Source organism: Myodes glareolus, chromosome 4 (genome assembly GCF_982192425.1).
Source record: "Myodes glareolus chromosome 4, mMyoGla1.1, whole genome shotgun sequence".
In the NCBI taxonomy this organism is placed as follows: domain Eukaryota; kingdom Metazoa; phylum Chordata; class Mammalia; order Rodentia; family Cricetidae; genus Myodes; species Myodes glareolus.
Genome location: NC_142029.1, coordinates 91,175,635 through 91,190,216, shown reverse-complemented (window position 1 = coordinate 91,190,216; position 14,582 = coordinate 91,175,635). Strand labels below are relative to the sequence as shown.

General features: G+C 48.5%; 1 protein-coding gene across 4 annotated transcripts in view; it reads left to right on the top strand.

The window, feature by feature from the left end:
• The window catches only part of Kirrel3 (kirre like nephrin family adhesion molecule 3), a 560,014-nt gene that overhangs the window by 454,499 nt on the left and 90,933 nt on the right, over positions 1 to 14,582 (top strand). For all 4 annotated transcript variants that reach the window (XM_087905734.1, XM_087905733.1, XM_087905736.1 and 1 more), the window contains exon 3: positions 10,196 to 10,345. In XM_087905734.1, the coding sequence (XP_087761860.1) occupies positions 10,196 to 10,345 (150 nt within the window). The remainder of the gene's footprint in view (positions 1 to 10,195; positions 10,346 to 14,582) is intronic.

Genomic DNA, 14,582 nt, shown 5'->3' with positions numbered 1-14,582 from the left:
TCTGGTCTCCAACTAAGTTCTCCCAGCTTCTTTCTCACAAGAAAGATGGATTAGGATGACCTCCGGCTAGCAGAACTCAAAACCTGTATGAACCTTGACCAGGGTTAAATACCTGATTCCAGACAGCTGGTTCCTGCAGGCCCTGACTAAATAAACCTTGGCCTACTTAGATAGTCACATCAATATATATGGCGTCTCATATTTAAAGATGAATTCTCAGGTTCACACCAAGTACTATATAAGACATGAAAGTAGAAAGAACTCTTTAGGGGAGGGGAGACTAACAGGAGGGGAGAAGAAGAGACCGTAGTGGAGGCATGGATATGATTATGGGTTGTATGGGTTGTGTGTGTGTGTGTGTGTGTGTGTGTGTGTGTGAGAGAGAGAGAGAGAGAGAGAGAGAGAGAGAGAGAGAGAGAGAGAGAGAATGAGAGAGAGAGAGACAGAATGAAACTCATTGTTTTGTATTTTGTATGCTTACTAAAAATAAATTTTAAAGAAAAAGCAGCAAGGAGGGTTTGGAAGATAGCTTTCCACGCAGCGTGAACTCTGAGGTCAATCTGCAGCATCTATGTAAAAAGACAGAGCTAGTGGTGTGTGCTTACAATCCTAGCACTGGGGAGGTAGAGACAGGAGGATCCCTGGGGCTCAATGGCTAGCCAGCCTAGCCTCCTTGGCAAACCCCAGGCCCTAATGAGTGCTGTCTCAAAAATAAGGTGAAGAGAAATTGAGAAAGACATCTGATGTCCCACTGTGTCCCCCATGTGCCTACACACACACACACGCATACACAAACACACAGGCATGTACATGGACACACCTGGGCCAGAATAAGCGCCCAGTAAACATGAGTTATTTATGCCTTCTTCTCACTTCCAGACCCATTGACCCAACTATGCCCAACACAGCTTCCTTGCATGATTCAAAGCCCTCCCCATCAACATGTTTGCCACAGAGCTGTCTCACCTCAGACCAGATTCACTTCTGAAGAGAGCAAAGAGGCTCCACCATCATCAACAGTAGCCTCCATCACCCACCCCCCAAATCTGTCAGTCCTACCTCCAAGAGGATGCTAAACGCATTTTCTTCATCCTACCAATATAGCTTTATCTGAGCCCTTATGACAGCGCAATCTTAATGACCAGTCCTCCTGTCTGTGGATGATCCTTCTCCATCCATCCTCCCCACCATTATCCTGTGATCTTCCTAAAACAGAGATCCGAGTAAATGGGTCCCAGATCTCTGATGGCTTCTCATCAAGTGCAAGCATCTCAGCATAAATTTGAGGGCTGGTGCAGACAGTTCTCCTCAACCCTCCCCCTTCCCCATCTCCCATTCTTACCCAAAACACTCTCTTTGTGTCTCTGTGTGTGTATACCTCTCTCTGTCTCTCTATCTCTGTCTCTGTGTGTCTCCCCCCATGTGCGCACATGTGTGTGTGTGTGTGTGTGTGTGTGTGTGTGTCTTTCTCTGACTCTCTCTCTTCTGAGTTAGTGTCCCCTCCTGACTATTTTCTTCCATACCTACTCCATACACCAGTTCAAAATGAGAGCAATAGCCATCGCTAAAGAAGGTATGAAGGGTTCTGTGTACTTTAGACCCAATGTCTGGTTCTATTATCTCAGATAACTCTACAAGCTTCCAACACACAGACACTAGAGATAGAGAAACTAGGCAATTGTCCCAGGGGAATGTCCCAGCTCTAAGGAGATAACAGAGCATAGCCTGGGATCGTGTGGCCCTAGAGCTGTCCCTCCCTGGCCACATCCTGACCTCCAAACTTTGTGTAGCTGTTCAACATTCCTGGAGATAGGCCCTCCCTCTCCTCATCTGGCTTGCCCTGCAGACTACTCCAGAATCCAGCTCCCTGTGATTTCTTCTTTATTCCTCGCTTTGGGCACGAATTTAATGTAGCTTCTTATTCCAGCTCCAAGCACACACCTTTGCTTTCTCCAGGCTCTAAGCCCATGGCCAGCAAAAACACAGTCCTTTGCCCCCCGCCCAGCTGAGGTGGTTCCTGTCCCTACCTCGGGCCCTGAGGTTGCTATAGTCACTGCCACCCCACCCACTTAAGTCCTCTATAAAAATCAGATTTGTTACCTGTCAATCAGTGGGCTGGCGCCAGTCCCACCACTCGAATTCACAACCGGCATTCTGCGCCGATGCTAACAGGTCAAGGGTGGGAAACAAATCTGTACCACGCGCTGGGTCCCTTCCCTGTGTCCCCAAGTACATGGGGACACATGTACTTCTGGTGTCATTAGGAGCCACTGGATCCCACTCTTCTCCTTCCCCCTTGCTTGCCTCTCATGACAAGAACAGCTTTCTTTAATCTCATAAGAGGCAATTTGCTATGTGCTCTGAGCTGAGAGAAAACTGGCAGTAAATATCCCTGGAATGAGTATTCTTAAGCTTCCTCCAATTGGTCACTAATAGAGCAGATGGCCACACTGGAGCCCTTCCTGTGTTGCTGGCCAGGTGCTTTGGGAGCCTCTAAAGCTGGCTGGGAAGGGATGCTCTGAAGCAGTCAGGAGGGCTCAGCTCTGGTCCCTACCTGCCTATTTAACAGGGTCCCACATCAGAGTTGCAGGAGTTCCATTCTCAGCTCATGGCAGGAGCAGCTTAGGGTCTGGTTTGTATAGTCCTGGACTCACAGAACTGTGTGGACGGTGGTGGCACGAGCCCTTTATGGAACACTGCATACAGGATGACTTGTGTACAAGGCCTGCATCCTCATAACGCTTTCATTGCTGTCATCCCCTCTGGGGACGTCAGGAAACTGAGGCTCAGAGGAGGTAAGGAGCTTGTCCCAGTTTACAGGTAGTGACAGAGTAGAGTTCCTTCTAGGACCAGATTGCAACTACATCCTTTCTACTGTGCAGGACTTGGGCTCAGGAAGGTGACAATATTCAGGTGCTCTGGGAGGTATCTGAGGAGCCCCACCTTTCCTGTCCCAGAATGAGTTTGTTCTTTGCATCTTCTGTCACCGCACACTCCAGGAAGCTTTTCTGTACCTCCACTGCCATCTAAAAGCAGGCCTTTCTATTTTATATATTAGCAGTAGTTGTGTGCGTGTGTGCACACGCATGCATGTGTGTGTGTGTGTTTGTGTAATAAACACGAAGACATTGGAGGACAACTTTGTGGAGTCAGTTCTTCCCACCTTTAAATAGGTTCCTTGCATCGAATTCAGGTCATTAGCACCTTTAGGCACTGAGCCAGCTCACCAGCCTCCTAGAAACAGGGATTTCTTAAGCTCCACACAAACTTTATATGACCTGTCTAAGATGGTTGCATGACTGTTTATATTCTAAGGTGATCAGCCAGGAGGTCTCAGGACATCCCATCAGCGGTCTTGAGTTTTGAGACAGGGATAGGCAGGATTTTATTGATTGCCACCACTCACAGGCATGATGCTAGCCATGCATACATGTCTACAGATCACAGGCTCGAACGGCAAGAGAAAGCATTCCAGGCCCCCTGACTTTCTTTCTGTCTAGGGCACTAAAAGCAATGGCTACATTCTCTCAGTCCTCTACCTGACAAAGGCAGGCCAAACTGTCCAGGCCGAGCATGAAAAAGAAGAAACTGAGAATGCAGCCCTGAACCTCCAAGCTGGGCTCCAAGCATGAGGGGGTTGCAGCAGGAGTCAGGTGTGGAGACTGCATCTCTGACCAGACTCAAGGCAGAGAGAATACCAGGGCTTGCTCTCCTCTGTAGTGACAGCTGCCAATCCCCAGTCCAGTGTCCTGGTCCATGCTCCCTGTTCTACCACCAGGAAAGCACAAATCAAAGGCCTTTCTATGAGTGACAATGGAGTTAAGACACTGAAGGACCAGAATGCATCCCCAGTAGACTCGGGACTGGCATCTGTGTGTGGCAGAGCTACGTGACGACTGTGGTGTCTCTCCAAATGCAGCATGGACCTGGAGACACTGGCCATCTTTCTATCTGCTCCTCACCCAGAGAAGTCACAGCACCAGAGACTCTAGAACCTTGGTCTTAGAGGATATGCAGCCTCGTCCCTACAGACCTCCCAGGTGGCCCTCAGAGCAGAATGGCACCGGGGCCTGTAGAGAGGGGAAGAAGATCCAGGGAACTTGCTTGACACCAAAGGAAGGGGAACAACATTCTATACAAATGAGAATAATTATTCAAAGCCCAAAGTGGAACAGGGGTAATGGCACACGACTGCTATTCCAACACAGAGGAGACAGATACAGAAGACTGTAAGTCCAGGGGTCATATGGACTACATAACAAGACCCTGACTCAAGAGGAAGAGAAACTTAAGGTGGCTAATTAAAAAGATAATGGAAAAGTTCTGCTGAAGAAGCGAAGACTGGAAGCCAGATCTTTGCTCCCAAGCATGCCACATGTACATGCACCTTTGGAGGGGGTAACATGGAGTCAGGGGAAGCCTAAGGAATCCCTGCAGTCCAAAGGCCCTTGGCCTTGGGTGATCTGAATGGTGGTGTCAGTGCTAAAGGCAGAATTGGAATAGGGTCTGGCACTCTGCTCCATAGCCACAGTGGAGTAGCACTGAAAGAATGATGGTGCACAGACTCTCATGTCAGAGTTTTGCTAGGGTAACATTATAAACTTGTAAACTTGGGCAAATCCCTTCACTTGTGTGAGCCTCTGAGTGTTTGGCAGCTTTCTGACATGTGGAAAATGCCTAAGACAATCAATTTATGAAAACAAAAGAGTTGTTATGGCTCATGGTTCTCCAGGGCCGGGTCCAAGAGGTTTGATTGCCTCTAGGTAATTGGTAGAACAAAACTATTCACTTCAAGCTGAGAGAGAGAAAAGTAGGGTCCCCCAATTCCCTCCATGAACATCCCCACCCCGGGCTGAGGTAATACCTCAGAGGGAAAACACTTGCCACTTAAGCATGAAGACTTGAGTTTGAATCTCCAAATTCCTATGAAGACAGGATCTATAGGACACATCTACATCAATCCTATGGCAAGATGGGAGGAGGAGACAGAAAAATGTCTGGAAATGAGGCAGGGCAAATAGCGTAAGCACACGCAAGTGCATGCAAACGCACATTGAGCAAGCAAAATTGGCCAAGACAACCTGTCAGTGAACCAAAAGCATGGTAACTAATGATGCACACTACTTGCTAATCACAACATGCCACCAGTGACCATCAGTTTCCAAAGGATCAACTGGAAACGTTCCTGAGACAGTTTAATTTCCCTAACCCCATAAACATCCCCAAACTGTTTTCAATAGAAAGCTTCTGTATTGGAATCTCCCAGAGTTTGTGCCATTGACTTTGCGTTTTCTCACAAACCTGACCCCGGGAAACAGAGACTGCACACAGGCAGCAGCAACAAGCCAGTAAAAACTGCAACTGGCACCCAACATGGGGCTCGAAACCATGACTCTGAGATTAAGAGTCTCATGCTCTACTGGCTGAACTAGTCAGGCAAAAACTACATGGAAGTTCAGGTGCCAGCTAGTCTGGAGTCCTTCCATGTGAACAATAAGGGGACCCTCTCTCAAACATGGCAGGAGTAAAGACTGGAACCAGCTGTAGACCTCTGACATCCATACAGCATCATGGCACAAGCACCTGCACTTACACACTTGCACGCACATACATACACACACACACACACATGAGCACACTACTACCTCTCAAAAACATCAAGCTGGGCCTTCTGGAGATGTTTAACAACCACATTACAGAACTTCACTCACCTGTAAAATGGGGTTATGATGGCTGCTATGCATCAAAGAGCCATGTGTACATTTGGCCACACAGGTCCACCATACAGTGGGTTTACATAAATAACTCAGCAGATTTCTCTTCTGTGAAGCTGATTCCTTATGACTCCAGCCCTACCCACTTTGTCTCTTACCTTTCTCCCTTCTGAGTAGTGTACTCAGCGCAATATCTATTCAGTCCATAGTTTATAATGCAACAGTTACTTTCCTACAGTGAACACAGAAGTCAGGAAGCAAACCAAAGTTGGAAGCTGATGTTCACATGCTGTGCCAGGCATTGGGGAGCTGCTGTGCTCCGTTCCTTCAGTAGATAGGTCATGGGTCTCATTTGTGTTTCTCCAGCATTGGGTGAAAAGTAAATGTGCAATAAGATTTGGGGAAACCAACTACTCTGTGATTGATGGACTGAGTAGATGGTAAAAAGTTAGTAAAGCAGACCTCTGGGTGTGTCCAAGTGGGAGTTCACTGAAATAAAGGAAAGACCAATTACCCTGAATATGGGTGGCACTATCCCATAGACTGTGAGTCAAAATGGATGAAAGAGAAAGGAAAAGGACAGTTTCCCTAGGGTAGAAAGGAAAATGACCAAGGAAAAAGGGAGCAAGGCAGAGGTGTCTCTAGGAATGACCCCACCTATGCCTTGCACACTGAGCTCCTAGGAGCCCTGACCAGGGAGGCCTCAAAGATCTGTCCCAAGGGTGAAAGAGTATGCATTTTCCCTCCACTTCCTCTACTCTAGGATTCCAACTTTCAGTGACTTTTCGAATCCACCAAGTTTAAAATCCATCATTAAAAGCATCTCTGCTTTCAAAGAAAAAGTCTATTTATTTATTTTTAGTATCTTTTATTTATTCTTTGACAATTTTATATATGTATACAAATGTATCTTGATCCTATCTACCCCGCAACTTGCTCCTCTGGCTCTCCCCAGGCTCCTCTCAACACATACCCTTCCTACCTTCATTTTCCCTGCCCCCTCAGTCAGTGCTGTGTGCTGGAATGCTGACTGATTTCATGGCTTGCTCCTGTATCAGTCTTGTGCAACCATAGCTGCAATGAGCCCATGAGTGTAATGGCCATGCCAAGCCCAAAAGACAGCATGCCACAGCACACATCCCTACCCTCCAGCTCTAATGTTCTTTCTGTTCACTCTTTCTGCTCCCTGGGCCTTGAAGAGTGGAGGCGGGAGATAATATAGCTATATCTCATTTACAGATGAACACTCAACAGTTGCTTATTCCCAACACTCTGACTGGTTATGAATCTATATTAGCTGCTGACTGCTACACACACATACACACACACACACACACACACACACACACATACACAAAAGCTTCTCCAACAAACATCGAAAGCTAGGCTATAATATGTGGGTACAACCATAAAGATTTAGAGGGCAGTCTGACAACTTGCCCATTTAAATAGTTCCTTTTTGGGAGCGGGCCTTAAATCCAATCAGAAGGTAGTTGGCTGCCCCCATAACCATCATGCCACTATTGCTCCACTGGGTACATTTTACCTGGTTAGTCAATATGTACCATTCAGGGTTCACCGCTGGATAATTCCATTAGTGCCTTTTCTCCTGCAACCTGAATAGCATCTTCTAGCATTCCCAAATGTAGCTAGTGGAAACAAAGTTCTCAGTTCAGCTCTGGCTTGATCTCTAGAACCTCAGTCTGTTGTGCCATCATAGTGTCTATTTTTGCTATCCAGTTACAGTGGGCAGCTAAGATCAACGACGAGAGCCTATGCTGTTTGCAAGGCCTCGTATTCCACACCTGGCACTGAGAGACAGAGTAATTTTAGTGGCTTGAACATAATGTAAAAATATTAAAATTGGACCAAAAAGAAAGACTCTTTGTTGGGGTGCTCAGTTTCCACCCCTCGCCCCCTAGAAACATGCTTTCTGCAGAAAATCCAAGGGAGTCCCAACATAAACAAGGTGTGACTAGCGCCCCATATACCACTATCACTGCACCTAAGCAGTTCTCTGACCTCTCGTGCTTTGCCCTCCGGGTGTGATTGGGCAGATCCTTCCTATGCTCTGACTCCTGGTTCTGAGAAACCCTCCAGGGTGGCCCTGTGATTACCCCTAGTTTGTGGCCTTGTGGTTAACCTCCCCAGTGTTGTCACTGACCTCTTCTCCCAGTGTCCCCTACCATCCAACTGGCCTGATTTCCATGATGACCACCTAGGACTCACTCTTGCCCTGAGGGATGGATGCCCCAAGCATCTTCAACAATCTCCTGTTCCTTCTACCAAGCATAAAAAGGATGGGGTGTGGTGGATAGACAGCTACCTCCTGGGGAAGTTCCTAATAAGGGGCATTTGGAAGCTTGGACCCCTTCGTTTAGGGCTTTCTCATTACAGTCCCTGAGCCCCTGGCTCAGTTCTCTCTGATCACACAATCTTTGGCTGCTACTGCTGCTGCCTTGACAGTGTCCTTGCAAAACACTCCAGGATAAAAGATTGGAGCAGGAAGAGAAGCCTAGGAAAGACGTCCTGCCCCCTTCCTCCTCTTCTTTCTCTCCCCACTTCTCCTCACCTGCTCCTACTTCTGCTCCTCCCGTCTGCTCTCCATCCTCCTTTTCCTCCTCCCTTCTCCCCTCTCCTCCTCTCTTATTCCTCCCCTCCTCTGCTCTCCATTCCCTTCTCTTCCCCACTCTCCATCCTTTCCTGTCCTTTTCCCTTCCTTTCTCCTCCCTCCTCCTTGTCTCTCTTTCCTCTTCTTCTTCCTTCTTTCTCCTCTGTTTTCCCTTCTTTTCCCATCTCCACCCTCTTTTATACCTCTTCTTTCTCCTCTCTTTTTCTGCCTCTTCTCTCTCTCCCTCTTCCACTCTCCTTCCTCCCTCTCTGGACCCCCACTTTATGGCTACTTTCTTCGGTCCTCTCCCTCTCCTGTCTCACCTTTCTCTCTTTTTTGTTTGATGCCAGAAACAGCCTAATTACAATGGAAAACTTAAAGAGACAGAGTAGGGAAAAAACCCACTACCCAGAGCTGATTAAAATATCCTATGCAATCTAATTTGTAAAGTTTAAATTAGAAGAAAAAGTGTTACTCCCACAATTCCAGACCAATTTGATTTTTAATAAGACTCCTCAGAGAGGTTGCCAAGATCCCGTAAGGTTGTCAACTCTAGAAGTTCCTGCTGCCCCCACTGTCTGCTGCTCTGGGGTCCCATGCCCGCCCCTGCACCTCGGCTCTCCCTGTGCCCATAGTTTAGCTCTGTATGGGGCAGCAATCCAAGTCCAGATCATCTGTGGTGATATGGAAAGGAGGTAGCAGCCAGCACCCGGCCTCTTTTCACTCCATTCAGTATCTCTCTCTTTGGGGACGGGGTGGGGAAAACTGAGGGCTCAGAACTCAAGTGGGCAACATCCCAGCCCCTGCTCTACCGCTCGTTGTCTGTGTCATCCTGGGTAGATTGCTGTGCCTTTCTGGTTCTGGTTTCTCTGCTATAAAATAGTGATTTTTTTTTCTTCTGCCCTGAAACATTAGATTCTCTCTAAGAGAGATCCCAGGTCGTCAGCACCAGTGTCCCATGGTCCACTCAGTTGTGGCCACCCAGGAACACAGATCATGTTATCATCTCCCTTCTTTAGTGACTGTCCCCAAACTGGGGCTTAGGGAGCTGCATGGAGCCTAGCTCAGCAGATAAGAACAATCTTCAGAGCCAGAATGAGACAGGTTCACAGCCTCCAACCTGCCTCAGATAGCCATTGATAAATGCCTGAGTTCCCAGTCTTTCAGAGCTGTCTGCAGGGGGCCACTGTGAGCATAGTACACCCAGGCAGCACACCAAGCATTGCCAGTGCAGAGTCAGCTCAGCGCTACGCTCCTCTGTCCCCTACTTATGCCAGCCTCCCGATCTCCACATAGAGACGGTGCCCGCTGTGGTTAGGCTGTTAGCAGAATGAAAGAATTCATGAGCTCATGTTTAAAAGCTCAGCACAGGGCCTAGTATCTCGTGTGTGCAGCAAACTATTTGTTTAATAAAATATGAACCAATAGCTTCAATGGTTGTGGCATCTTGCTTTGAGGTGTGGATGAGAGGCATAGACTCCCAAGCGATTTCCAAGGGGGAGACTGTAAGAGCTGACTGCAGAAAAGGATAGAATAACGATATGGGTTACCAGCTCCTACCAAGGCCACTCGGATTGTCTGGACTGCCAGGTTGAACTAGGTCCATCATCACTCCTGATCAGTGGAGTTACATGAGAATCCCACAAGAAGACGGGAGGTACCTGTTCCGTGGTAGCTGAAGTTCATCTCCAAAGTCAACATCAGGGTTAGTTAAGGGAGGGGCTGGAGTCTGGAGTCCAGAGTCAGCCCCTGAAAGATAATAATGAGGCTGGCACCTTCAGGACAGCCTAACTCTGCTTATAGGGTGTGAAAAGAGTCATCCAGACACTGCTGCCCACGCTGACTGACTACTGTGCTTCTCCCTCCCTAGGCCAAGTCTACTCCTTCAGCCAACAGCCCCAGGACCAAGTGGTGGTGTCAGGACAGCCAGTGACGCTGCTGTGTGCCATCCCAGAATACGATGGCTTCGTCCTGTGGATTAAGGACGGCTTGGCTCTTGGTGTAGGAAGAGACCTCTCAAGTGAGTACTTCCAGACTCCCCAACCCATACACAACGGCCCAGCGCCTACACTGCCTCACCCCATCTTCACCACTATGGAACTCCCATAGTCCATCTCCAATGTCATTAGGGGCTTGAATCCCCAGCCAGCTCTGCAACTTTCCAGATAGGCGAGGCCTGGACCGAGATCCCTAGATCCCATGGAGCTCTGGCTATGAGTACTAATCCCCACTCTTATGGGCAGTTCTAAACCTAGCACAGCATCCGTTCCAAAGTCAACATGATTCCCACGAAGTCTGATTTCCAAACATCAAGTGCTCCTGTTTCTTGGCCCGATACGAATCCTCATTTATCAAGGCATGGCCCAGCTTCCCACCCAAGGAGACAGCCAATAAACTGAAAACTCACAAGAAAGCTTGTTTCTCCCAGGAGTCATCTCATGATGGGGAGAAAAGACAGGAAGGGTTTACACTAACTGCCAGCCTTGCTCAGCCACCCAGGCACGATGGGGGCCTCCTACAGCTGCTGCTGATTGGCATGTCAGCTCTGCTGTTGGTGCCAGGCCATGTCATTTGGTAACTATTTTGCATGGCTACCTCAGAAGCTCATCCAAACACGTTGCCAACCTACCCTTTCCCCAGGGCATAGAGACTGCAGCCATCCTCGTGTCTCTTGCCTGTCCTGTCATTACTCTACCCTGGGATGGGTAAGAAAGGGGCTGACTGCTGGGCTGACATGCTTGACGAAATGCAGAAGGACAGATCTGGGTGTCACTCCCCGGCCATCTGGGAATGGCTGGGGATGGAGGATGCAGGAGAAATATACATTCAACGGGTAAGTAGCTTCACCTCGTTCATGCTGTACAGCTGCAGGAAAATAAAAATCGAAGTGCACTCAGAAACACTGGGGGCTGGGAAATTAATATTTTAAAATGTGAGTTATGTCTTGCCAAACATGTATATTGAAACATTATAGCAGTGGTCAATAGCAGTCGCAGGGCCCGATGCTGCAGCCCAGTTGAGCAGAGATAAAATACCCGAGAATATCTCCAAAATATACTGTGCTGCCATAAAGTTTAAGTGTTATGGGAACCAGCCAACTTCAGAGATGCTCAGCTCCGGTACCCTAGAGATATGGGGGAGCGCTATGACCTTCCCAAATGAGAATCGCTTATGCTCTGGGCAGCTCTGAGCCTGGACCAACACCATGACTGATGAAGGAGACAGTCTGGGCTTCCTGGTTAATGATATCATCAGACTTTGGTCAGGGGCAGTGTCTTATCAGGTCAGTGGCCAAATGAAGGTCCCGGGTCACTAGGGACAGATTATAAAGTGATCATCAAGGCATAGATAATTGCATCTCTGATCTGAAGCTCCACACCTAGCTCTCTAGGATGCAGGATCAGGCCCTGCTGGGTGCTAAGGACAAGTTGATCCAACGGTCTGGGCTGGCTCCGTCTCCAACCTGACTCAGTCACTAAGGAAGACAGGCCCTGGATTCTCTCCTGCAGAGGCCATAAGCTCAGGCTCCTGAGAAATATCTGCCCTGTATTTAATCATCTATCTGCAAACGCCATCCTGACAATAATGATAGGTTCTCACAGGCTCCATAAACACTGCTTGCTTGCCTGGTCAGTAGGGACAGAACAGAATACAACTGAATTCAGCAAGATCTGCTAAGCGCTTCAGGCAGGGAAACAGAGGGCCAGTGTCAGGACTTCCTGCTGCTGTAGCTCCGCCCTCCTCTGCTTCATGTCACCCTCCTAAGTGCACTAGACACGAGTCTCTCACTGACACCACAGTGTCTTTCTGGCCACCAAGAATGAGACGCCGGAGAGAGAATATTTGTCAACACGTTCTCAGGTGCAGACAGAACATTTTTCTTCTGGGAAGACCGGTACTTCTCAGATGCCTTATGAATCCATGATTATCCACAGGGAGAAAAAGATTCCACCCTGCCCCACTTTATTTGAAAAGTAAACAGAGTAATGGTTGAGAAAAAAAATGATTTAATTATATTACCGATCTCAATCCATGAAACCCTGTCTGTTCCTTTCCAAGTTGAACACCCCAACTCTAACTCCCTGACATTGGTACTTTTTCCACAGTGAGTGAGTGTGTGTGTGTGTGTGTGTGTGTGTGTGTGTGTGTGTGTGTGTCAGAGAGAGAGAGAGAGATGCATGTGTGTGCAGGTGAGTGTGCCCACGCACATTGCCCTGTGGTTTCTATTGCTATGAAGATACACCACGTCCATGGCAACTCTTATAAAAGAAAGTGTTTAATTGGGGCTGGCTTACAGTTCAGAGGCTAATCCATTATCATCACGGTGGGAGGCAGAGTGGCACATGGACAGACATGGTGCTGGAAAAGCAGCTCAGAGCTCTACATCCAGATCTTCAGTCAACAGGAAGAGAGGGAACACTGGCCCTGACTTGAGCATTTGAAACCTCAAAGCCTACCCCTGGTGATGCACTTCTTCTAAAAAAGTCACACCCACTCCAACAAGGCCACACCTCATAATAGCGCCACTCTCTATGTGCCTATGGGGGTCATTTTCATTTAAATCACTACATGTGTGTTTACTGAGAAATCAGAGGTCAATGTTAATTGTCTTCTTCAGTCAGTCTCTACCTAGTTTTTGAGACAGGTTCTGTCACTGAGCCTGGGGCTCACCAGCAGGCTGGACTGGCTGGACAGTTAGGCCCTGGGATCTGCTGCTCTCCGCCCCTTACCTCTAGTACAGTCGTGTCCAGTTTGGGGGCTGTTGAGGAGCTGAACTCAGATCCTCATTCTTACACAGCAAGACTTTCCTCCCTGAGCCCAGCAGGCTCCTCAACTTGTATTTAAACTAGCAGGTATAGAGGATAGGGGTGGACGTTGGTAGCTGACCCCTGTCATCTCAGCACTTGGGGAGGTTCGTGTAGACTTGACATCAGTTCAAAGCCAGCCTTAGCTACAGAGTGGGCCCCTATGTGGAATACTCAGTATGCAGTAGGCATTTTACATAGACTATCCCGTTTTAATCTTCACCCATGAGAGACTAGCATTGTCCCCAACCTGCTGGCAAGGAATCTGAGACACAAAGCTGAAGTAACGGGGAGATAAACTGGAGTTTGAACTGACACGACGTGACTAGAAGCTAGACACTCTGAACTCTGATCCCGTGGAAGGAGCTAGAAATTCCTCAGAAGCTCTGCTCCTGTGCGTGTTTTCCAAAGATGCTGCCAATCCTTGAGATAGCATCGCAGCTCGCTGTCTAATTAGGCAAATACAAACAAACCCATCACGGATGTTTTCCACAGCTAGAGAGTGCAATCCCGCTGCTGACGGCTTGCCAGACAACAGCAGCAGCAGCAACAAAAAAGACACCTCTTCCATCCAAGATGCCTGCAGGGGACAGACCTAATTGCAGAACAGCAGGGGGTGGAGGGGGAGGCTGGAGGGCAGGGTGGCCAGCAGCGCAGAGGCCAGCAGCAGTCGGAAAGCCAGCTTCACCTGCCTGGGCTTACTGCCTTTGCCCATCAGAAGGCAGGAAAGTGAGGGAGAGGTGGACAGTGTCCTCCTTTGGTGCAGCTGATCCTGGGCAGCATTTCTGGCCGGCCCTGATCAGCTGCAGAGAGATCAGGGTCCTTCCGTGTCACAATGAGGACAGTATGGTCTAGTTGTACAAGACCTCACAGAACCTGTTAATTGGCATTTGGGGAGACTGTGGCTACCCACCCCCACTACCAGGAATAGGCACTCATGGGTCCGGGGGCAGTCACCCCTTGAGAGCCCTGCCCTATCTCTCAACCACCCTTAGCTTATCCCGAGTGGTCTCTAAGGAGGGATGGGAACCAGGGCAGAGTCAATAGAGTCCCAGGGAGCAAAGGATGTCAGAAAAGCAGAAGTCGGGTGAGGGGGTAGAAGGGTAACAGCCTGATGGGATAAGAGGCTTCTAGCCTAAGACCCCAGAGAGGGCAAGCCCCAGTCTACGGCTGTGGTTGTAGCCAATGTTTGTATTCAGCCAGCCGGCTGGCCGCAACAACTGCTGAATGATTCAGCATCTTCAAACTTTTATTTAATCTATTATTCATCACCAGTGTGTGTGTACTGAGGCCCCAAATTCCTAAGTGTCCTGAGTGCCTCCTAAGTGCTTAATCAGGCCCTGGGGCTCGGGGATGGGAGGTAGGAATGCCCAGAAACGGACAGCCATGATTCAAGGTGCACAGTGCCCCGCGACTAAAGGATGAGGCTGCAGAGCCATTTCCTGTGCTTCC